This window comes from Equus quagga, unplaced genomic scaffold (genome assembly GCF_021613505.1).
Source record: "Equus quagga isolate Etosha38 unplaced genomic scaffold, UCLA_HA_Equagga_1.0 252_RagTag, whole genome shotgun sequence".
Lineage (NCBI taxonomy): Eukaryota > Metazoa > Chordata > Mammalia > Perissodactyla > Equidae > Equus > Equus quagga.
Genome location: NW_025799860.1, coordinates 1,959,303 through 1,985,542, shown reverse-complemented (window position 1 = coordinate 1,985,542; position 26,240 = coordinate 1,959,303). Strand labels below are relative to the sequence as shown.

Sequence of the window (26,240 nt, the reverse complement as noted above, 5' to 3'; positions counted from 1 at the left end):
CTCAGGAGTTTTTTTATTAGGAATGAGTATTAAGTTTTATGAAAGACTTTTTCAGTGTATATGGAGATGATATAATTTTCTTTTTAGACCTATTAACGAAGTCAATTCTATAAACAGATTTCCAAATAATCATCCTTACATTCAGTTAACATGTATAATTTTCTTAAAATAGTAATAAAATCTGTTCACTTAGGATTTTTGCATTTCATTTCTTAAGTATTACGGGTCTGCAAGTTTTTTTTTAATATGCTATCATTATCAGGTTTAGGTACCAATGTTATAGTTATTTCATAAAAAGAATTTGGAAAATTTCTTCCAATTACTATGCATTGAAAATTTATGTAGCATTGGGACCAACTGGTTTCTCAATATTTAGTTGAATTCTGTGAAACGATCTAGACCTGGTACTTTTTTATGGGGTCATTCCTTAACAACTGTCTCTATTTCTTCTGTGGAAACTGGTCTGTTTACACTTTCTATCTTTACTGGGGTCAGCTTTGGTACACTGTATTTTCCTAAGAAATCATCCATTTCGTCTTGGTTTTCAAATTTATATGCACAGAGACATACAAAGTAGATTTTTTTCTTTTAATATTTCTTTGGTATCAATAGTTATTTGCTCTTTTTGTCATTTCTTATTTTGTATATACATGCTTTACCCTTTCTTTCATGAATAAAGTAGCTAACAATTTGTCTATTTTGTTGATTAAAAAAAACCAGATTCATTAATTTGATGTTTTTCTGTTCTCTACCTCAGTACTTTCTGTTTTTATCTTTACTACTGCCTTCCTTTTGTTTTCTTTTGGTTTTACTTTGCTGTTCTTCTTCTAGGTTTTTGAGTTAGGAATTTATTAATTCAATACTTTTCATCTTTTTTCCCCCACTGGTAATTCTTTTTTTTTTAATTGAGGTAACACTGGTTTATAACATTATATAAATTTCAGGTGTACATCATTATATTTTGATTTCTGTGTAGATTACATCATGTTCACCAAAGACTAATTACCATCCATCACCACACATTCCTTTCACTCTCCTCCCTCTCCTCATCTCCTCTGCAGACATCAATCTCATCTCTGCATCTGTGTGTGTTTGTTGTTGCTTTTATCTTCTATTTATGAGTGAGATCATATGGTATTTGACTTTCTGCCCCGACTTATTTCATTTAGCATAACACCCTCAAGGTCCATCCATGTTTCTTCTTGATGTAGGTGTTTAGGGCTGTGGATTTTCCTTTGATCACTTCTTAAATATATCCTATAGGTGCTGATATGTAGTGCTTTCCTTACCACTATTTTTCAGAAATTCTATAATTTCTCTTTGTATTTCCTCTTTCACTCAAGCATCATTTAATATAAGGCTTATTAAATTTTCAGATGGAAGGCCTGGTGTTTTCTGTTGTTTCACTTTTAATTTCTAGTTTTATTGCAGAGATCAGAGTATTGGTTATACTTCCATTACAAAACCCAGTGATGCTTTCTTTGTGCCCTAATATAGTATCAGTTTTTGTGAATGTTCCATGTATGTTTGAAGAGAAGATACATTCTCTATTATCAAGGTGTAGTGTTTGAAATATATCTAAAATATCAACTTTATTGATTATCTGGTTTAGATCTTTCCTTAGTTTTGTCTACTTGATTGTCTTGTATTAAGAGTAATGTGTTAAAAGTCCTGTTGTTAGTGTATTTTGATCTGTTTCTCCTTGCATCTCCCATGGTTTCTGTTTTATACAGATTATTATATCTAATGCAAAAATATTGACAACTGTTATATTCTCATTGTGAAATATCACTTTTAGACTATAAAGCATCCTTGTTTGTTTCATTTAATGCTTTTCTGCCCTAATTCTACTTTGTATAGTATCAGGATCATAACCGCTGCTTTCTTATTGTTTTCGTTTACCTGGAAATCTTTGTCCATTGTTTACTTTGTAGCTTTTCTGAGTCACTGAATCCCTTGTGTACAGCAAAGAGTTTGGTTTTATATGACTATCTTATACTGTGATTATTCTGTGTATAGTGTGATCTTTATTTTGTATGTTTCTCTATTTGGTGGTCTTTGCTTTTTAGAAATTTTTCTGTTGATACTTAGAAAGGTTTACATTTTTATTCTAGTCGATATCCTTGCATTAACACCTTTTATGATGCCCTTAATTCCCTTATATCTTTAACTGTTTTATGCTGTGGTCTGACAATTTTAAATAGTATCCTCTGATTACCACCTATTATCTGTGTAACAGTCAATGATCTCATTCCCCTTTCCTTCTTCTCTTCCTTTTTTGTCTCTCTTTTAGTTGCATTCTTTCTACTTTGTCCTAACATACAACTTTTACATATTCTTCTACCCATGTCCCCACCTAGTTTTAGTCTTAGCTCTAAAATTAATTAAGTTAAATGCTCACTATCAGCCCTCTGCCAAAGTTTCCCTAGTCATCTCTTGCTTGGATAAAGTTCATCCTCCCATACAGTATTGTTCAATAAGGCAGTCACTAACCACACGTAGACATTTTAAAATTCAGTTCCTATGTTATACTAGCCACATTTCAAGTGCTCATTAAAGCCACATGTGGCCAGTGGCTACCATTCTGGACAGCATAGCTATAGAAGATTTCTAACACTGCAGAAAGTTCTATTGGACAAGGCAGCTCTGGTGGATTCCTCAGGAAGGGCACACGTGTATAGAGTTATATGTCCAAAAACTCAAAGAGAACTTTTTTATAGCCTCAATTACTTGGACATCTTGGTGGAATATAAAATCTTTGGTTTGTACTTTTCCTTACATTTCTTAAAAATGCTGCTCCACATTGCCTTTCTTTTGAGAAATCTGACACCTGTATACTCTCTTTCCCCTGTAAATTATTTTCATCTTTTTGCCTGGAGGTCCTTGGGATATTTTTCCTTAATATTTAAGGTCCAGTAATTCTATAGTAATTTTTTGGAGTTCACTACTGCTGGTCAATTCTTCCCCCGTACCCAGTGAGCCTTTTCAATATGTAAACTCAGGTTTTATTTCCAGAAAGTTTTCTTGGATTGCAGTTTTAAATGTTAGTTCTAGTGTTTTGATTTTTCTTCTTCAATGACTCTGATGAAATGATTATTTTATTTTTCCTTTTTTCTCCCCAAAGCCCCCTGGTACATAGTTGTACATTTTTAGTTGTGGGTCCTTCTAGTTGTGGCATGTGGGATGCCGCCTCAGCATGGCTTGATGAGCGGTGCCATGTCCACGCTCAGGATCCAAACGGGCAAAGCCCTGGGCTGCCACCGCCAAGCATGGGAACTTAACCACTTGGCCACAGGGCCAGCCCCCTGATGAAATGATTATTATTCCTACATTTCCCATTATTTATACTACTATCTCTCCAATCTCTTTTACTACTTTATCTTATTTTCATTCTCTTGGCTGTTGGGCTGCTTTTCCTTGACGCCTTCTACTAAATTTAAATATGAATGTATTCTCCCTTGGGCCCCTTTTAATTCAGTCTTTATTTTCGATATAGTTGTCTTTTTCTTCTACTCCTATCCTGAGTTAAACTAGCTGTGGTTTCAATTCTTCGTGGGGTTTTTTGGTCCATTTCTGTTCTTCGTTTTAGTATTTCTGATTAAACATGATTTTTCATATCCCCCATGCTTGTTTGAGAATATCTGATTCAGTTTGGAGTGTTATGCCACAATTTTCTCCTGCTTCGTGGTTGATTTTCTAGGAAATGTTCTCATTAGCATTTTCTGGTTTTTTATGGTAGTTTTGTAGGGATGTAATCTGCTCTTTACTCTTCCTGTTCCTAGTCATGTGCCAGTTTGAAAGCACCCTCTTATGCACAGTATCTTTAATGAACAGTGGGGGTGAGGGAGGTTGATATGTCTTGTTTCTTTCATTTCTGCAAGATCCTTAATTTTCCCCTTATTTCCTTCTTTCCCATCATTGCTTTATCTCTAAGGAGTGTCACTCCTTCTCTGTATATCTGTTTCTTCCCAAGGGAGTATCTCTCTCAATGTCCACTTCTAGTCCTGCCTACTTTCAAGCCCTTCCCCTGTAGGCAGTGCTGTGAACTACCAAGCCCTACCTGTGTTGAGTATTTTGGCAGGCAGTGTTAGGCTCTTTCTTTGTGGGCTGACTCTATGCTCCATCTAAGTCTTCTGTATTTCTTGGTTCTTCTTCTTAAGACTCCTGTCCCTACTTTCTACATCCACAGGATTACAGCAAAGGGAACTCCACTGGAATTTGGCTTATTTCTCTACTTGCAGTTAATTCAAAGGTCACTGTAATCTTTATCTCCTAGTAATGCTGAAGACATGGATTTATTTATTCTACTTATTAATTTCATGGGGTTTTTGGTAAGGTGAGTAGGTGGGAGGCTGTGTGGGACAATCTGATATCAGGAGGCTGCCACCAATCTCCAGAACTCCAAATGTTTTTAATAGTTACAAAGCAGTCTATGACTGTACCATAATTTATTGAACCAAGCCCTATTTTTGGAAATTTTGGGTGTATCTACTTTTTCACTAAAAAACTTTGTTGAATATAGTTCTTATAAATTGATCTTGATGTATTTCTCATTGCTTCCTTAATAAATTTTTTTGGTAACAGAATTGCTAGGTCAAAGGACATGACCATTTTTAAGGCTTTTGACGTATGTTGTCAGACAGTCCAATGGTAAGCCTTCTATATAAAATACACATGTCTTATTCTTTGGCCTATTTGCAACTAGTTCTAAAATCTTAAATGTGAATAGTAGATATAGAAAAGCCTCATTAAATTTCAATGCTTTGCTTCTCAAGTGTGTCCAAAGTTCTCATGTATATGATAGTGAGGTTTTAAAATTCTAGAAAAATAATGAGCATTCTAGTGTTAGACACCCAAATCTCAGTTACCTTTTCTGCTTCCCGTGTGTCATCAAAGAGCCTCCTCTGCCTTCTAGCAGGAATTGGCTTAGCTGTTTCCCAGGCCTCTACCCACATATTGCTTGGAATCTTCATTCGGGCACTCAGTTCTCCTTTCAGAACCATGTTGCCTTTTTCATCAATTGTTTCCTCTTCAATATAATCCCGGGGTGAATACCACCTCACAAAATCTTCCAGAAAACAACCTGGATTAGCTGCCTAAAATAGGCAAAAATTTCAGCAGAATCAAATACAAATCAACAGTTACTGATAAACCTGTTCACAAAATCATACTTTCAGTTTCACAAAAAGCCTAACATTTACAATTTTTACTTGGTTTGGATGTCGCCAGGTCATATGTTAAAGTACCAAGAGCAGGGGACGGCCCCATGGCCGAGTGGTTAAATTAATGCGCTCTGCTTTGGCGGCCCAGGGGTTCGCTGGTTCAGATCCTGGGCACGGACATGGCAATGCTCATCAGGCCATGTTGAGGTGGCGTCCCACATGCCACAACTAGAAGGACTCACAACTAAAAAAATATACAACTATATACTGGGGGGATTTGGGGAGAAAAAGCAGGAAAAAAAAAGATTGGCAACAGTTGTTAGCTCAAACCAATCTTAAAAAAAAAAAGTACCAAGAGCATTTTACTTTTGCTGTCTCCATTTTACAGAAAAAGAAAACATTTTCATTTGATGAATTTGGAAATAAAAATTTGATGTAAAGTGAAAATAATTCTCTTAAACAGATTATAACTTACATAAGTTAGTTCAAAATTATAGTGTAACAACAACTCAATACTTAGAAAATGATCAAATAAGCTCAAGTCAAGTAAATTAAATAATACACAACATGATCAGAATAATAACACAATGATGGAAAAGTTCTGCTCTTGTTTCCCTCAATAAATCAATACTGGTGCTGCAATAAATATCAGCCAACCTCAAAAATGTTCTATTCAGCTATTGAATTCTTGCACTTTATATAACAAATTACCATCACATAAATTGTTTTTGTGCTGTTAAGAAATTGGAATTCAAACTACCATCTTTTAGGCTTCTGAAACCAAACTAATTAAAGTTTTACTTAGTGGATAAGTCTATAGAATTAACGATGATGTATGCCAAGATCCTTTAAGTAATTTTACATTCATGCCTAGAAAAACAGTAGAGGCTTCACAGTGTTAGTGGTAAGGCATGGAGGTATTTTTGCAAGTATCCAGTAATATATTAGTAGAGTACTAAGGATGGGCACATATATCATCCCCTTCATACTCAAAGGATATGTGTACACATATTAAATACAAAGTGCTATGGTTATATTCTCTACCACAACATATTCTTTCTGCTATGAGTACTATATTTAATTGCCTGAAATAGTAAATAATGTAAGCAAAGAAGTGATAAGCAGAAGGCCACTTTCTTTTTTTAAAAGTAAATTAACCTCAGACCAAAATGAAAACCAACATGATGAGAATGGCCTGTCTTAAATGTGAAGGGTAAAATTGCCAATATCTACTCACTGAGCTCACTGGCTACCAGCTTAACCATCCCTATCAATTTAGGAAATCCCTGAGGGATGAGGAATCAGAGGAGGGTCCTTAACTGATGGTCAACAACATAAACTTCCAAGGGCTATGGCATCATGGCAACAAAGAACTGCTGTGAACTGCAATGGGTCAAGCTTACTGCATGACCCAGGATTCATGTCCACTGATATGGATATTAACCAGGTAACAGCACACCAACATGAAAACATCTTAGGCAACTAGACAGAGAGATTTTGAGTGAAAAGAGTGAACATAAAAAAAGAAAATAATATTGAACTCCTGTACTACAGAATGTGTTAAAGAAAGATAGTTCAAACCAGAATTCTTCCTTCTGGTTGTCCTTACTATACTAGGTTGAAAATACAGCTACCAGGAGAGTCAAGGCTCACTTCCGCTATGGCTTATCTTCTTTCTACTGTTACAGGTATGTACTCTAAGGGCATGCTCAAGAAAAGACCCCGTCCTTCTGGAATTGTGAGGGATAGGCACCTCAGGTACATATCAGCATTCATTCAAAGCTCTGGGGACTCTCCCAAAGGGCCCTAATACCAAGTCATCCCTATACAAAGAAGGAAAGGCAACCATGTCTATGTTAGAGTGGCTACATATTTCCTTAAATATATTACCTGATTCCCACATAGAGGCAGATATGTAAGTTGGTTATTTGAAATACAATCTATTTTCTGATTAAAACAATAAGAGATTTGTAGGTGTCCAGGTTAGTCCAAAGGAGCCTAATGAACCACAGTTTTGCTGAAGGACAGTGTCAAAGGAACTAAACAGACCCTTACCATGAGGGACCAATACGTTTCTATGGAGAAAAGCTTTTACGGTTCCAATTTGGAATTTCCTCCTGTACATGCCTCTGCAAGGACACTGTAGCATGACAGGGACAAATGAATATGAAGGCAGCTAGAGGTCAGGTGAAAAACAGCTGCCGCAGAGGCTAGTACTTCCTTCTGTGTACACACATACCCTAAGCCAATTTCCTTCTCTACCTTTTTGATTTAACATAGGCCCTGAGAGCCAACTGGCTTCTCTTTATCCACTGTACCAACTAATTGTTTTAAAACGATACCTCTCTTTCTTGTCTCACAGTAGAACAGAACTCACAGATTTTCTGTATCTTTTTAGTCTCTAAAGAAAAAATGCAGCTCTTAAGAGCTTTACTAAAGATTTTTTCTTTTAGTAAAGATGGGGGAAATAAGCAGGGAATATAAAGGCTCCCTTTTATTGTCACTTAAATCTGCTAGCAGGGAAGATGAAAGTGGCATAGGTTTCCATGGGGTGTTTATGTCGCAAAATCAAACTCAGGCTGGCCTACATAGCACAAAAGCAGAATTGAGCAGGGGCTGCAACGGGAGGTGGAGGCCATCACAGGCAGCAGCAGGTTAAGGAGGAAAGTCTGGGTCTAGGAGATAGCTCCGAGTACTGGCAGTAGGAAAGGGAAGCCCTGTGGCCCCCTGGGCTACCCCCTTGGATTTTTTTTTTTAATATACGTGGATTTGCCTCTGCTTTCAAAATAAGTAATTCAAAAACAAAAGACCTTTCTTCATCCCTGGGTTTTTAGTCTAAAAAGCCAAATGTCACCATTCTCTGAATCTTCTATGTTCTAGATATAAGCCTCTATCTAAGCCTAAAATATCCTCCAGGTAGCAAATGTCTACTCATCCTCAACGGTGAGTCTTCTGAGAAATCTTCCACGACCCACTCAGTAGTGTTAGTTACCTTTTTGATCTTGCCTTCATAAGAGAACTCATCACATAATAATTATTTACATACCTCCTCCCATGACCTCAATGAACTATAACTGAGGATAAACATTGTATTTCTTACTTATCTAATCACAGTGCAGGTCACAAAGTAGGCAATCAAAGGTTTGTTGAATGAAGCAACCTATGTTAAATCCTAAGGGTTTCCTAAAAGCCGTGCATTAAATTGGCTGAACATATACAAAGGAAGAAAATATTCCAACACACAAGTAGAAATGATTCAATTCTCAACTTCAACTGTTACTCAAAAATGGTTCTTTTCTTTTTTTAAACTTAAGTAAGTTTGACTATGACCTTTAGGGGATGGAGGTAGGGTATTGTAACTGATGAAATCAAACCATTTAATGAAAAAGACATTTAGGCCTTCATACCACTTTAGAGAGTGACTTTCACAGCTTCATCTCAGAATAGCTCAAAATAGACTCCTGAACTCTGATAATGTGACCCACCTTGAAAGACTCCATATCTGAGAGCAGACAGGCACTCTGCATGCGTGCTCGAAGGTGAGCCCCTTCTGCTGATGTGCCTAATTTAGCTAGAACCTCCGACTGCTCTTCCAGCAGATCTTCTGTCATAGGTGCTGGTTCCTGTGAAGCACCAAAGGACAAAGCTCATGAATAGCCTTTTTTAGACAAAGTAGAACCATAAAAATAGAATAAAGACAACAATTATTTCAGCTCTAGTAGTCACAAGATATGTATTTTAAAGAATTCAGAGAAATTCACAAGTTTTTTGGAATGTACCTAAAAAAGTAACAAGTTCATAAGAACAAATAGGACTTTTAGCATGTCCCCCCAACAGAGATTATCATGTTTCCCTTGATGAGTATTAACAGCTAAAAGACAGAGGAATTTGGGTGCATGCAGTGAACATTTTCCTGCCTATTAATGATATAGGAATGAAATTCTGAAGATTATGTATGTCATCAATAGTAGCAACAAGGTTTTTATTATAACTAATAAGAGACGAAAACTGACATATGGGGAAATAAAAATAAAGGCAAATGAATTGAACCCCAACTAAAAGCCCTCAAATAAATAAGTTTTATGTTGGAGGAGTTGCTTTGAGTTTGGTTCCAATGATATTCTAATTACTAATTCCTACAAGAAGTTGTTGCTTTTTTGTTTTGGGAATCAGAGATGTTCTACATTCAGTGGTAACCCTAAATAAAAAAGCAGCTAATGCAAATTTAAGGAAGATACAACTATAGAATCATTAAGAGAGTGACAGAAAACATTTTTAAACAGTTCAAAGGGGCTTTCTAAGAAAGTTCCCTGAGAATTGATTCCATTCAATTTTATGTTTGAAATATGAAGAACTCAACAATCCAGAGACTAACCAAATAAAGCTTGCTTGCTTTGTTGTTAAAGCCAGAAATACATGAACTTTTCTATTTCTAGATAACATAACAGAAGTAAGTGTTTAGAGCATCTTGTCAATAAACAGATTCTTTCTAGATTTCAGGAGATTACTATAAAGCAGGGTCTCTTAGCCTCAGTACTATCAACATTTTAGACTGGATAATTCTTTGCTGTTGTGTCTGTCCTGTGCATTGAAGTATATTTAAGCACCATTTCTGGGCCTCTCCTTAATAGATGCCTGTATCACTCCACCTCGGGACAATCAAAAATGTTTCCAGATAGTGCCAAATCTCCCTGTGTGGCAAAATCACTCCTCAGTTGAGAACCACTGCCATAAGGAGAAATAATTTTCACAAATATCTGTCAGAAATAAAGTAGAAGCATGATAAAGCTATGGCATTCCAAACAGAGCAACAAACAAAAGAAAATAATTTTTTTCTTATATCATCCTCATTTTTTAAACAAACTTAAATGAGGCACTTTCAAATACTGCTGGAGCGCATATAATGTATAAGCCTTCCCAAACAACAATCTGGCAGTCAATACATGCGAGCATTTATGATCGTGTCCCTTGACCCAATAATTCCACTTCTGGAAATATCACTGCAGTATGAAAATTGGAAAGAATCTGAATGTACAATAACAGGGAAATGGTTTGATACAGGAAAAATGAGAAGGAACTGCTCTAACAGTGATTATCTCTAGATTATGAAATTACGAATTTTTTTCCTTCTCTCTACAATGAACATGCACCACTTTCAAAGACTCTCACATTGATACTCAGGGTTGAATAATAACTGGAAAGGCAGTATGACAGAGTGGTTAAGAACTTGGGCTCTAGAAACAACATGCCTGTGTTTGAATCCTAGCTCTGTGACCTTAGGCAATCACTCAAGCTTTCCATGACTCGTGCAGAATAAATCCTGACATATTCTCAGTAACTGCTAGCAATTAAAGACAAAATACTTAAGTTGTATTATAAGCTTCACACTCTTTCTCCATGATATCAAAATACCTCAGTCAAATTAAAAAATTATTTGAACCTCCAATGCAGTACACTCACGAGCAGAGGCCATCTCTCTATTAAGAAAGAGCTACTTTTCATTGTCTGATAGACCTGAAATCATAGGATGGGAGGGAAGGACAGAGACGTTGAAAGGACACTGACTACCCATCCCACATGGAAATCTGAGGCAACTGTGAGTGAAGAACATGATCAAGAGGAATAGAGGGGCCGGCCCCGTGGCCAAGTGGTTAAGTTTGTGCGCTCTGCTTCGGTTGCTCAGGGTTTTGCCAGTTTGAATCCTGGGTGCAGACATGGCACCACTCATCAAGCCATGCTGAGGCAGCATCTCATGTGCCACAACCAGAAGGACCCACAACTGAAAAATACACAACTGTGTACCGGGGGGGCTTGGGGAGAAAAAGAAAAAACATTAAAAAAAATTAAAAAAAAAAAAAGGGGAATATAAGCAACAAGTAGCATGAGGACCACCCATTTTCATATATACCACTTCTGAATATGCCCAAAGCTTTCTCATACACATGATCTCATGTGATCACTGAGAGGTGGTCAGGGCACTTTACAAGTAATGAAAGTGAAGTGCGGAGATAAAGTGCCTTGCCCAAGATCATCAAGTGACAAGCTCACCAAGTGGCAAACTGAAGAGTGAATCTAGGACATCTGTCTGATGCTCACTTTGAGCACTACTAGTTTGGTTCCAATCCACTACTAAGGCCTCCTGCTCAAACAGATTCTCCACAGAGTTCTCTTCTAGTCCTGGCTCTAGAATATAGGCTCAAGTCTTTAAGCCTTTCATAGCCATACATTTTAGGCTGACCTAAGTCTACATGAAAGGAATATGGGAGTGTGTTTGAATTCTTGTGAAGCAAGGACCTATATTAAAGTCTTACTACTATTTTTTCAGTGAAGTGGGCAACTGATTAATGACACATTTTAAGCTAACTTCTGAAGTTTGAAATTATATTGGTTTCAACTGGGATCAATCCGAATTCCAACCATTTTATGTAGGTATGAAATATATACACTAACTGTATAAGAAAGTATAAAGAAATATAAGATTAACTGTAAAGTAAGAAAGTAGACTAAAAATTTGCGCTGATTTATCTAAAAAAAGTAAATGGATAAATGAACAGTGGTTTATCTATGCAAGGAATACTACTAAGCAATGAAAATGAACGAACTATTGATAAACAACAATATGTATGAATCTCAAAATAATTCCCACACAAAAAACCCATACTGTATTTATATAAAATTGGAGAAAATGCAAACCAACCATTTTTTTTTTTTAGAGAGAAAAACAAGGCTTAGAACGGAAACACAGCTTGTACTAGCAACACTGTTAATAAGCGGTAGTGCCAGGACATAAATCTAGTTGTGCTAGATCCCAAAACCTAGGTCTCTACCACAAGACCTCAATACCAACCGCATGCTTCATAAGATCAGAAAAGAATATACACTTGGTTTCAAGTATTAGGATATTCTGTTCTAATACTGAAATTTAGTCATGAAATTATCTAAAATATAATTTACTTTTAAAGGAATATAATGAAGCAAATAGCATAAGGCCTATCAAACAAAAACCTACTCTTGTAAATTATAGCCATCTAGTAAAAATGCAAAGGACAGCCAAGAAAATCTTGAAGAACAAAGTTAGAAGACTTACACTACAAGATAGAAAGATTTATTACAAAGCCTCAGTAACAAAGACAGTACATTATTGGCACAAGGATACACAAAGAGATTAATGCAGCAGAATAAGTAGTCCAGAAAAAAGACCAACGTGCACACAGTCACGTGATTTACAACAAAGACGTCACTGCCATTCTCTGGGAAAAGGCAGATCTTTTCAATAATGGTGTTGGAACAACTGTATATCCTTACAGAAAAAAGAGAATCTTAACCTCTTCCTCATACCAAACACTGTCAATTTGAGGTGGATCGCACACATAAATGTGATAGGTAAAACAATAAAGCTTCCAGAAGAAAACATAAGGAGAATATCTCCAGGACCTTGGGGTAGGTAAAGATTTCCTAAAGGGGCAACAAAAGCACTATCCATATAAGAAAAACATGGGTAGATGTGACTTTATTAAAATTAAGAATGTCTGTTCAACAGAAGGCAACATTAAGAAAGCGATTAGGCAACAGACTAGGAAAAATTATTTGTAATCCATATATCCTACTAAGGACTCATATGCAGAATATATGAAGAATTCCTACAAAGCAGTAAGAAAAAAGACAACTAACTTTAAAAAAAATAGGCAAGGGCCTTGAATAGACACTTTACCAAGAAGATATCCAAATGTGCAATAAATATATAAAAGTGTGTTCAGCATCATTATTCATCAGGAAAATGTAAAAACATGAGACACTACTACATACCCATCAGAAAGGCAAAAAGTACAATGACGGAAATTATCAACTGTGCAGAGAAGAGTTAACAGAGTAGGCCTCACACTGCTATCCTTAGAAAGGCCTGTTTGCAAAGTTGGCCCTTGGCTGGCAATTGGGAACTTGGATTTTGGCAGGGTCTCCACCATACTCAGAACTGATAAAAATGGCTCAGTGTACCTCAACCATCTGTGTAAACAATATGGTTTATGGTGAACACATCCTTTCCTTCTGGGAGTCTGGAGTTTTGGTACATGCTAGGCAGAGGGTGTGACTATATGACCAGCCCCCAATAAAAACCTAGAGCACTGAGCCTCTAACAAGTTTCCCTGGGAGACAACATTTCACATGCATGGTCACAATTCGTTGCTGGAGAACTTAAGTGTGACTACACTGGGAGGGAACTCTTGGAAGCTTGTGCATGACATCCTTCACACTTCGTCCCATGTGCCATTTCCTTTTGCTGATTTTGCTTTGTACCCTTTTAGTGCAATAAATTATAGCCATGAGCATGACCATGTGCTGAGTCGTGCTGAGTCCTCCTAGCAAATCATCAAACCCAGGAGTGGTGTTGGGGACCCCTGACACAACAACGGAGATAATGTGGAATAAACAACAATTATTATACATTGTTGGAGGAAATATAAATTAGTTTAACCACTTGGGGAGACTGTTTAGCAATATCTATTAAGGCTAAAATATATTTTTACCATATGGCCCAACAATTCTACTCTTAGGAATATATCCAAAAGAAAATGAGTGCCTTATAAGACTCTTATAAGAATGTTCATTTATTTATAACAACTCAAACTGTAAACAACTCAAATTCCACCAATAGGTGAAAGAATAAGCAAATAAGCAAATTGTGGCATATTCATATAATAGAATACTACAAAATAATACGACACACATACAAGTACTGATACATGCAACAACATGGATGAACTTCATGGACGGTAGCTGAATAAAAAAAGTTCAATACAAGAGTATACAATGTATGATTCCATTTATGAAGTTTAAAAAATGACAAAACCAACCTATGCTGATGAAAGATAAGAGTTATCTGGAGGGCAGTACTGGGCTATGCTATCCAGTACGTCTGGCTATTTAAATTTAAATAAATTAAAACAAAACCTCAGTTCCTTAGCGGCATGAGCCACATTTCAAGCACTTGATAGGCACATATGGATAATGGTGACAGTACTGGACAGAGCAGAGATAGAAAATGTACATTTCCATCTTCACAGAAAGTTCTATTGACCTGTACTGTTCTAGGAGATGCGAATTTTCTATAACTTGATGAGAGTGGTAGTTACATGGGTTTTTAAATATGAAAAAATTCACCAAGTTGTACACTTAAGATTTGTTCTCTTTATATATTAATGTATGACTCAGTAAATAAATATTTTTTAATGACAAGGGGAAAACATATACAATAAATATAAAAGATTTATATCTAAAATAAGAAGGACTCATATAAATCAATAAGAACAGGACAGCAACCAAAAAGACAAATGGTAGGTAATTCATAGGAAAAGATGGACAAGAAACATTAAAAGATGCTTAGGTTCATCAAAAATCAGGGAAATACAATTTAAAACACTGAAACAATACTTTTGCCCATCATATTGGCAAAAATTTCTGACTGGTAACATCATTGTTTCTAAAAAATTAAATAAAATATGAATCTAAGTACTATGAGTGTAAGAACCTTACTGTCTAGCTTGCTACTAAATTCCCAAGGTCTAGAACAGTGGTTTGCATATATTAGGCACTCAATACATATCTGTGGAAGGAAGAAAGTGAGAAAGGAAAGTTGGGGAGGGAACAATATTCCCCTACTCCCATATTCACCATCAACGGAGTTTAAAATAGGTTCAGCCTCATTGAAGATAAATTTTATAACTTGTATATCAGTTTATCTAGCAATCCCATTTCTCATTTTCTTCCATAGATAAACACTCATATGTGAACACACAATACAGGAAAAGCTACATGAATTTGTACTGTAGCGCTATAATAGCAAAAACTTGCAAATAACATTTATTTTGCATTAAGAGGGGAATGGTTAAATAAACTATGGCTTTTCCATGTCATGGAATATCATATGGCAATTAAAAAGAAATGAAGAAGATCTACATGAAATAACAGGGAAAGATCTTCAAGACATATTAGGTTAAACAAAAAGGTGCACACCAATTCATACATTTAAAAACAAAAAGTCCACAGAACTATGTGTCATATGCACATACATATATGTACATCAATGCATAAAAATAGGTATAAGATTATAATTATAATCCAAAACAATAGTAGTGGCTACTTACAGGGATGAGAGTTGAATTAGCAGGTGGTGGCCTTCACTTTTTCTAGAATGAATTTTTCACAACAAAATGTATTCACATACTATTTAGGTGTTGAGTTGTTGCTATTCTACTTCCTAACAGTGTAAAATGGCTTCAAACTAAAGTTTTGAACAGAAAAAAACTAATTACGTAATTAAAGGACTTTTATTCTTTCCCTTCCATACTTTTGGGTTTTGTTTTTTTAAACACTTGAGTACTCACCACTCAGTTTAATAATGGATCACCTTACACATGATGAGCTACTTTCAACTTAAACTTCAAAACATTTCTCAATTTCAGAAATGCTAGACCTAAAAGCCCCAGTAGTTCATTTAGATTACAAATCTTAGATCTCTGAACACAGACTGTTTAAAGAATTACCCCTACCCAAAGCAATCATCTCCTACTAGGATAAAGTTACATAAACAACAAAATTAAAAAAACTAAAACTTAAAGAGCCAGTCCGTGTCCTACCTGGGTTACTGGAATGTAGAGAGGTTCTCCATTATGTAGCAGTGTAAGTTTCCCATGTTGAATGAGTCGTCCTTCTGGCTTTAAATTTGCCATCTCCTTAGGTCCTCCTTTCTTGCCACCCTCTTGTCCATTTCCCTTAAGTTCTTCAGTATCACTCAGGCATTCAAAAAATTCTTCTTCACTGTCACTCCAAGAATCCCAAGATTTTCCCACCTCTCCCTTTTCTTTATCCGTATCTTTTAGATTATCTGGCCCCAGTTGGTCTCCAGCTTTTCCAGCATCCCCTGGATATGTATTAGTTACATTATCTGAAGTATTTGTCTTTCTCCCCTCATCACGTGCCTTCTTTCTTTCAATACAACAATTTAACATCTTAAGAAAACAAAAATAACATTTATATTTGAATTAGTTACAGTAAAATAAGAATCTATCCACTGTTTGAATATTTAACTTTCATTCTCCACCCCTTCCCTGGACCTTCTTGTGAATGACAGTGACTATAAGTAAGCTACAGCAGCACCGTGAGAAGAGCCTATAATCCGTCATTACATTTAGTATAAGAATAAGCTCTGATTGAATCAAGACATTTATACACCGTCATGGGGAAATCTTTACCTGTAGTTTCTGATGCAGTAAACAACATCTTAGATCTGGAGGCCCACTTGCTAATCTATCAAATAAAGTAGGGGGAAAAAGAAAGACTAGTTTCAGTAAAATTGCTTCAAGTATGCATATTTTTATAATATCATAAATTTTAGCCATATTGATAAGAAATCAAAACTAGATTTCTATAGATAAGGTAACTGAGACGGATGGAGCAAACAAGATTAAAAGATCAAAATTTATTTTATCCTCCTAGTCCACAAATTACCAACAGCAAACATAATAAATATTTCAAAGCATAACAGCAAACTAGTGATAGCTGTCAAGCTAAGAGAAACTTAAAATGAAAAAAAGTTTCTAAATCCACCCCAGGAAGTAGCTAGCAGACAGTATTTCACACCATACAAAACAGATTAGAATATGTATTCAGTTCTCAATTATTAAAGTGGATTCTCAATATAAAAACCATCGATCTCCATCTCTCTTTTGCCAAGGGAGCCTAGACTGCCTCTAGTTCTAAACCACCAGCTTCCCAGTAATCAGCCAAGAAAGAATCCAGCTAAGCGGAGCCTGGCAAATGACATTAAGAGTAAACATTTTTGGATGAATCACCATTTTACATTACTCATATCATGATTCTCCTCCCGTAGCATGGGTAGATGAGCAGTAGCCTATGCAATATCAACAAACATGCTCACTAAACTGTTCTACTTGGTTAAGCGAAATGTCAATATAAATTATACCAAAGCAATTACAGGTAACGTTTAATATTTGAACTTATGAATTCTAAAGATGTTTTCTCTCCAACTATAAAAATATATGTTTACTACAGAAGACTTAGAAAATACATAAATGTATAAAGAACAAATTAAAAACATAATTTCACATCCAGGAAAACTACTGTTAACATTCAGCTGTATTTATTTCCAATTATTTTTCTACACATATATATAATCACAATTGAAAGCACTCTGTATATGCAACAATATGCTCCACTTTACTACAAATACTATGGTCATTTTCTGTATTATCATAGATTCTTAGGAAAAAACCTTGTAATGGATCCATTACTTTCCACTGTAGAGATATATCATGATTTATTTAAGCATTCTTTTATGTTTGATACTTAGGTTGTTTCATCTTTTTCCCCCCTATTATAAATTTGCTGCAGTGAACACCTCTGAACATTAATTGTGTCCAAAGTTTCTTACCACTTTCCTAGAGTAGATCTCATAGAAGAGAATTAATGGGTCAAAAGTGAAATTCTGCTAACAAACAAAAATTCTGTCTATACAACTGGAAATTGAAATTATTACCCTGGAATCAGAAAGTTGTTTTCCCATCTGAAACGCATTTCAAGAACAAATTCCTGCCATAGGTGTGCCACTCCCTTCAATCCTCCATGGTAGAAATTGATCATACAAAGACACAAAGCCAATTTGTATGTTAAACTGTCAGATGGTGCAGATTTGAACTGATTGTAGAGATTCTAAATTTAACAAAATAGAAACAAAGCAAAACTTAACAACATATTTACATGTATTAATCAAAAACTGTGTGGGGAGAGATTTTAATACTAAAATTAACCCATCCTACCCAAACTAGCTTTTATCAAATGTCTAATACATTACTGCCTACATTGTTCTTAGGCAGTTCTTCATGTTTTCAAGATTTCTACAATGATCAAAAAAGTGAGCTATAGTTTTAGTGAGGCTAAAGTTACAGCTTTCAATTTCTTCTGTGGAATCTTCAAGATGTATTATAAATTTCATGTGTTGTTTTAAAAATATTTTAATTATAAATGAGTACACACTTGTCAAAAACAAAACCATAAAATCAGAACTGTATAAACTGAAAATGTAAATAAAGCCTCTGCTTTTCCTCCTCACTTCATGAAATCTGCTCCTCAGCAATAACTACTGTTACCAGTTTGATATATCTCCACAACTGTCATTTAAACTCACTGCTCAATTTATCAAAGACTGGAGTAAGGAAAACATGAAACTGTTACTTTCTTTTACACATTACTTCATTAAACTTTTCCACTCACTGTCTAGTTTTGAATACAGAGAAGAATCTGTGTCAAAACATAAATTTGATGATTTCATGAAGTCTAAAATGAGGGAAATCCTACAACCATGCACAGTATATTTATGTTATTTTTCATTGTTTCCAGAAAAGTTCTTGCTACTCAAGATATGTATTTATGTCAATATTCTATAGCAGGTCATTATCTAAACAGAGGCCATGATCTCCACTCATTTTCCTTTGGTGATTTTAAAATAAAAAAATCCTATGCTACTAAACTAGAAATATCATCAAACCCCTAGAAATTCAATGCGTTTTAAATATTTCAATACTGAACTCCAAATCAACTTACATATTCTTCACTCTCTGATGGAGGATTATTGTTGTCTGTTGAAGAAGTTCCATCTAACGGTTTCTCAGAAGCAGCATCGGGGAATAAAAACTTAGGGAGAACAAAGAAAACCACCACATTTTTGAGCAAATTTCCTATTTTGTTGATTTTTATAATTCATACAGACACTATTTGACTTTTTAATAGTTTTGCTGTTGAACCAATGGGAATGTTCTTATTGTACTGGCCAGTTGGTTATAAACTATCTCAAATGTTTTCTATTTTTCTTTGAAAGTACAGAGTTTCAGGAACAAGTAAATTTCAGAAATCAGAGATTTTTTTCTTAAATGTAACCAATCTGGTCCTATGAGCTTTTAAATCTCTTCAGGCTCATCCAAGATCATTGAAATTTTTAAAAAGTATTAATAGTATTAAAAAGACAACACTATAAAAGAAAATTTTAAAACACTCATATAATCTGAGACAGGTTTTCAAATATGAAATGCCAAAAGTATATTTAAGACTCATAACTTTATGTTATGAGATACCCCAGAAAGAAGGAAGCAGTCTAAACACACATAATGACCAGTATTATCTTTTCCACATAGTTTCTGTTTATGTGTGTGTAAAAGTGGTAAAAAAAAAGAAAGTTTAGGGGCTGGCCCAGTGATGCAGTGGTTAAGTTCGCGTGCTCTGCTTTGGTGGCCTGGGGTTCGCAGGTTCAGAGCCTGGGTGCAGACATAGCACTGCTTGTCAAGCCATGCTGTGGCGGCCTCCCACATAAAACAGAGGAAGACTGGCAACAGATGTTAGCTCAGGGCCAATCTTCCTCACACACACACACAAAAATGTTCAGTGCATATGACAACCGAGCCATATAACTAGAATAAAATCTCTAAGGATACTTTCTTAAGAAGAGGTCTTCTCTATAGAAACTTATTCTCAGTCCTTTCATCAAACTGTTCCTTTCAAATGTTTTACAGTACTCCTGACTTGTAATTCCTTTTACTATGCATATTTTGCACATATTACAGAACATGCTCAACAGATTTTTAAAAATAAAGGAACTACTATGTGCCAACCCCTACTACTAGGCACAGTTACAAACAACATCCTATTCTCATATCACTGTGTGGGCTAAATATCACTGCCCATGTCTTACAGATACACAAGCTGAAAACCTGGTTAAGAATCTTATTCAGATTAATGGCAGGGATAGGATTAACATCAAGTTTCCAAGTCCAGTATTCTTTTCACTGCACTATTCTTGAAGGTTTTTCCCAAGATAGTCCTAATGAATAAAGTGCCAGAAGTACAATTACAGCTATAATTACAGTAAGAATAGCTATCATTTATCAAAGGCCTATTATATGCCAGGCAGTGTAATAGAAATTCCTTTCATCCAGACAACAATCTCACGAGGTTTTATTAGCCTCATTTATAGATGAGGAAACTGAAGTTGAATGGCGTGTTCAAAGTCATAGAGTAAGTCAGGATTAAACCCTGGTTTGTGTGGCTCCCAAGCTGGGCCTGTTCCACTACACTATACCTAGGAGACACTCTAGCCCTTTCTACTACTCGCTATAAAGCTTTTTATGGACTCTTGTTAAAGAAAGTTTTAAAAAAATACAACTCTGACCACGTCAACCTTCTGCTTAAAATGGTATTAAACTGCAAGATGAAGTCCAGTGTTTCAGCATGGCAGGGTACCTGCTACTCTCCAGCCTCATCCCTGGCCACTCCTTGGGAAGTACCCTATAATATACCAAACTGTTCAACATGCTCAGGCCTCTGCTATTCCTCTGCTTCTAAAGCTTTCTTCACTACAAGATGCAGCTCAAGTGTCCCTCTTTATGAAGCCTTCCCTGATTCCCACTGCTCAGACAGACAGAGGCATCCTCTGCTGTGTTCTCACTTCTCACATGCAACATGGTATTAGAATTATTGTTTACTTTTCTTCTTCCCACTATACTAGTGGGAACTCTGAATGTGGAGACTTTGTTTTACGCATCTTATATTTCCAATCCAGTGCCTGCCACATAGAAGAGACCGAATATACAATGAATGAGCATGCATACAGACATACAAAGACACTACATTTAGTTACCAAGAGAATAGTATTGAGGACATCGTTATTCAGTGGTGATTCTTCTACACCTCTGTGTTTTCGTATTTTCTTCTTTGCAGTGTGTACCATATTTGAAACTGATAATTTATGAATTGGAACTGGTGCTGGCTCTGTCAACTTTGACAAAGCATGGGTTATATCAGCAATTTCTATAAAAAGAATAGAAACGAATACAAATTATATCATCAGCCTTAGCAGGTTAAACTGATGAGTAAACTGATAGGTTGTACAGAATATTTTAGTTCCCTCTTTTCACTAGTATTACATGGTCTCAGAATTATAAAATTTTAAACACATGTCAGCTTTGTACGCATGCATGATTGACCAAGGTGTAACACAAATTATTTCTCCCCGGGGACTTCAAAAATAAACCTCTAAAACTCTGCTTTTCAAAATATCTTACACTTTTGGTGGAAAAAACTTATTAAATGCACTTAAGGTTTTAAGCTCCGGGTATAGTCTGGAGAGAAATGGTAGCTGTCTAGTCCACCAAAACTTGCTTCTCCAACTTAATTCAAATGAGAAAATAGATGAAAAGTTGTTGGAAAATGTGCCAAAGGAAAAGGGTTAGACATTCGAAAATAATTAAACAAAAAGGAAGCAAGTCACCTCTCCCTTCTTCCTCAAACGTAGATCGTCCAAGAATCTCGTCAGTTGACTCCTTTCGACGGCAAATTTTAAAAAATTCAGTGACAAAATCACCTACACAGAAAAAATGTTACTCATTTTTGACACTGAACTGAAAGAAATCAGTCCTCCAAATTAAAGTGCACGTCTTCTTACACAAGCTATTAACTAAGAAAAGGTAGAGAAAGAAGACATTCAGTTTTCCACCCAAGACAAAAATGAACCTTTTTTCAAAGCAAGGTAGCCTTGCTTTTCCTCTCTCTCCATGTCCCAGGATAGTAAAAAAGTTTTCCTTAGAATTCCATCTAGAATAAATGGAAAAATAATTGTGTCTAATAATATTAAGCACTTACCATGCACCTTAATAAGACAAACAGCAGCTATTCTCATTAAGTTGTATAAGTAACAAGAATATTACTACATGTATGCAGTGGTCTTTTTTCCCTAACTGCCACCCTACTAGAATTCTGAATCAATTAAAAAAATAAAAATTAAAAAGAAATTCTAAAGATATATTTCTGGAAGATTAATAAATCATGTGGGATGAAGTTATTTCAGCTTTGGCTGCACATTAATGGTATCCTTTGTGTCATTATTAGAAGAAAGGGGAAAAAGATTTGATATCTTCTAAAGAGCTGCAATGAGATATTTGCACAAAGGAATTAAAGCTTAATAAGAACTATCAGTACTAAAATTATTAGACAATATAATATACCAAGTACATCTAAGTTTGAGAATTTACCAACTAGTTCTGAATAAACCTAGAAGATTTTCTGGACTTCTTCAGAAGGTAGGAAAATCCTATAATCCAGTCATAAAACTATATGACTATAGTTTATTATATATGACTATATAATCATACAGTCTAGTCATACAAACAAATAAAGTTAAAGAGGTAGGGTGAGATCATGGAACAGTAACTTAAAATAGGGATACTTTTAATACTAAGGTCCTCTGCATTTATCACAGAAGTCAGTGGAGGAGGAATAATAAGGAACGGGGAAACAATTTCATAAGTAAATTTACTAGTTCAGTGATTAAACAAGAGAAACTATGCATTGAGCATTTACTATAAGATAAGCACTGTATTAACTGTGATTCACATACACACATAATCTTACTTGATCTTCTCAATAACCCTAAGAAGTATGTACTATTGCCATCTCTATTTTACTAAGACTTGAAGAGATTATGAAACTTGCTCAAACTGGTGGATCTAGGATTTGCAACAAGGTCTCTTCAACTCTAAAACTCTTGATATCAAACCTCTACTCGTTTCCCTAACACCCCAAGACGAATTCACTGAAGGCAGGAATTTTACCTTATACATTTTGTATCCACTATTACATAGTTAGCACAAACGGCATCTAATGACAGCATACGATGAATAATAAAGAGCCCAAGAAAATAATGCTTTAGGGAAATGCCTCATTACTGTCACCAATAAATATTTAGTAACTCCATCAGTTGAATAGTAATATATCAGGCTATATGAAGTGAGGGTGGCATAGATGAACACAGAAATGGAGAAAATATTTTCATGCCTACTAAATATAAGAGTGGAAAAAGATGGAAAGGCACATTGAGGAGACAGGTTCAGAAAACTTCATGAAAGAGATATATCTACAAAAATGGGAAGGGAAAGTTAATTCCAGACATGGGATACAATAATACTATCTGACTAGCAATTGATATTTTTCAAAGTATTTCTATTTATGTTATTTTACTTGATTCTTTAAATGACCCTATGAGGTGTACAAGTTTCTTTACACCTATTTTCCTCTATCAGAATATAAATTTGCAGATGTGGTACAACTCTACAGAGGGGCTCTAATAAGACTGTCAAAATCAGCTTTCTTCCCATCATATACCATAAGTTCACAGGGATGACAAAAGGCAAAAAGGGCTCCATTAACTAGAATGGAAGATGCACACTATGCCACAGGAGGAAAAAAAAAGGAATGTCATAAAAGCATTAAAAGAATAAAACTCAGATCATGAGAAAATATCAGAGAATTCTGAGGTGTAAAATGGTTGCAACTAAAAGACAAGAAGAAATCCTGTTAGTGCTATTCAAGAGTAACCAGAAGGATTTACTGCTGTTGGCAAAGACTTTTTTTTAATGGTGTTAAGCAAAGAGGTCACAAATGTAAAAAAGTAAAAATAAAAAATACTTTTTTGATAGGTGAAATAAATGCATAAACAATACATTCAATGTTCCTGATCTGGGATAGGCATATTGGTGGCGTTGCAGGAAAGGAAGATTAAATAGCTTACCTAGCAAACACTGAGGATTATCAGCTTTTCGAACTCTAACAGACCAATGGGGAGCCTGAATAGGATCCAAATCACTAAAATGCAAAATGATAAACATAAGATCCTAATTATGACAATCAAGACTCATGAATTTACCAAAATGCAGTCTAATGAAAACACTATATAGAAGGACGAACAATTCATTTTGCCTCACTTAAACTTACTGTTATTTAGATGCATAAGGCCATCCAGATAAGTTTAAAAAAATAAAATCTTAAGAAATCAAAGTTCTTACACAAATAAGCACAAAAGGAAAAACCATAATCAAAAAACACATATGAAAATGATTCTGAACAGGCAATGTACACTGATAATTTTAAGAATAATAAAAAAGGAAAGAGAAACAAGCAAGTGCATGTGATATTAATAAAAAAAGAAACTACAAAACTTTGCACAAGATCAAAAGTGCCCTATTTTCCTAACTAAATAGATTATTGAGCATTCACTTAAGGGAATACTATGCAGCAATTTAAAAAATAACAACATAGATCTACATTTAGTGGCATAAAAAACATAAAATAATACATTAAATGAATAGACCAAATTAATATATAAATTTAAACTTTAAAAAGATACACTCCCATACAAATATCAAATCATTTTGTAGTACACCTGAAACTAATATAATGCTATATGCCAATTATACTCCAATTAAAAAAGAAAAAAAGAAAAATCCCAAAATACTAACTGGCTATTTTTTAAGTAATGTGATTGTAGGTAGTCTTTACTTTTCTTCTTTATACCCATCTAAATTATCTGATTAAGAAAGCTCATGTTACTACTGCCATCAGCAAATACATTTATTTTAATTATGGGAAAAAAAGCATCCTATTTCTCACTGTTCTGCATTAAGCATGAGAAGGTACTAAAATTGCATTCCTCCTTCTCCACATTCTTCCTAGACAATGTTTGCTGTAATTTTCAAGTTGTTTCCATTGCACAGGAGTATGAGACATGGAAGTTTTGTAACTTATGATACTTAATGATCAAATATTACTTCCACACATTCTGATGACCAACATCTCTTCAAAGCACTTCATGAAATGCTTTTAACTAGCTGAGAACAGTTCAACAGAATTATGCCCTGGATCTCAAACTGTTAGAGACATCTTTGCTAACACTAAGTAAGATTCAGATTGTTCATTATCCCTGAACTAAGGATTATACCCCCAAAGTCAGCAGCTTAAAACACATCTCTAATACATGTTAATCAGTCTAAAAAGTGATCTTTAAAAATAGAAAAATCAACCAATCTTATCAGAAACTGATGTAAAGAAAAAGGAAAATTGTTAATTTACTCTACTGAAATGTTTCAATCTCAATGTACTACTCTTAACATACTTACGAATAAACATCATTATCCACAATGATACCTTCAGTCAAGTGAGGCCACGTAGTTGCTAAATGGAGTTCACTAAAATAAACAAAACATAAAATATATCCAAAAGCTTTAATACTCTATATGTATCCTCTGACCAAGCAATTCTGCTAGAAACATATCCTAAGTAAATACCCAGAGATGAACAGGCAAGTATGTTAAAAGTTGTGTTATTTATAACACAATAAAATTGGAAACAACTGGTTTAGCAAACAGTAGGACATCCATATGAAGTTAATGTCTTGCAGACATTAAAAAACCATGCTACACATAACAGCCCCAAAGTGTAAATAACCTAAAGGTCTACCAGCTGATGAATGGATAAATAAAATGTGGTATTATCCATACAATGGCATATTATACAGCCATAAAAAGCAAGGAAGTATTGATGAACCTCAAAAACATTAAGCTAAGGGAAAGCCGCCAGACGTAAAAGGTCACATATTATATATTGTAATTTATATGAAATGTCCAAAATAGGCAAACCCATAGAGACAGAAAGTAGATTAGCACTTGCCTAGAGCCAGAGGCTCTGGGGAGACTGGGGGGGATGAGAGCTAAGAAGTGAGGGGTTTCTTTTTGGACTGATGAAAGTGCTTTGGAATTAGACAGTGAAGATGGTTGCACAATTCTGTAAATACTAAAAACCACTGAATTGTATACTTTTAAATGGTGAATTTTTTGGTAAATGAATTCTATCTCAACTTGAAAAAAAATCACATTATGGGTCAGGGGTTGGCAAACTTTTCTACAGAGGACCAGAGATAAAATATTTTAGGCTTTGTGGGCCATGTAGTCTCTGTTATATTCTTGTTTTTTCTTCTAAAACCCTTAAAAATATAAATAGCATTCTTAGTTTATTGGCTAAACGAAAACAGGTTATTGACCAGATTTGGTCCACAGGTCATAGTTTGCTGACCTCTTATAGATAAATATTCAATTTCAAAAAGTTTTCACGTAAGATTATAAAATAAAGCAAGCCACAAAAAATGTACAGGATGACATAGATTTATAAAATAGACAAATATACTGC

General features: G+C 35.0%; 1 protein-coding gene across 3 annotated transcripts in view; it reads right to left on the bottom strand.

Moving 5' to 3' along the window:
- Positions 1-26,240, bottom strand: part of LOC124233821 (rab3 GTPase-activating protein catalytic subunit) — a 126,300-nt gene that overhangs the window by 14,247 nt on the left and 85,813 nt on the right. For all 3 annotated transcript variants that reach the window (XM_046651054.1, XM_046651055.1, XM_046651056.1), the window contains 10 exons: positions 25,175-25,243; positions 23,791-23,864; positions 21,496-21,588; positions 20,866-21,035; positions 18,780-18,869; positions 17,716-17,888; positions 16,412-16,466; positions 15,797-16,168; positions 8,648-8,785; positions 4,869-5,096 (listed from right to left, as the gene is read on the bottom strand). In XM_046651054.1, the coding sequence (XP_046507010.1) occupies positions 4,869-5,096; positions 8,648-8,785; positions 15,797-16,168; positions 16,412-16,466; positions 17,716-17,888; positions 18,780-18,869; positions 20,866-21,035; positions 21,496-21,588; positions 23,791-23,864; positions 25,175-25,243 (1,462 nt within the window). The remainder of the gene's footprint in view (positions 1-4,868; positions 5,097-8,647; positions 8,786-15,796; positions 16,169-16,411; positions 16,467-17,715; positions 17,889-18,779; positions 18,870-20,865; positions 21,036-21,495; positions 21,589-23,790; positions 23,865-25,174; positions 25,244-26,240) is intronic.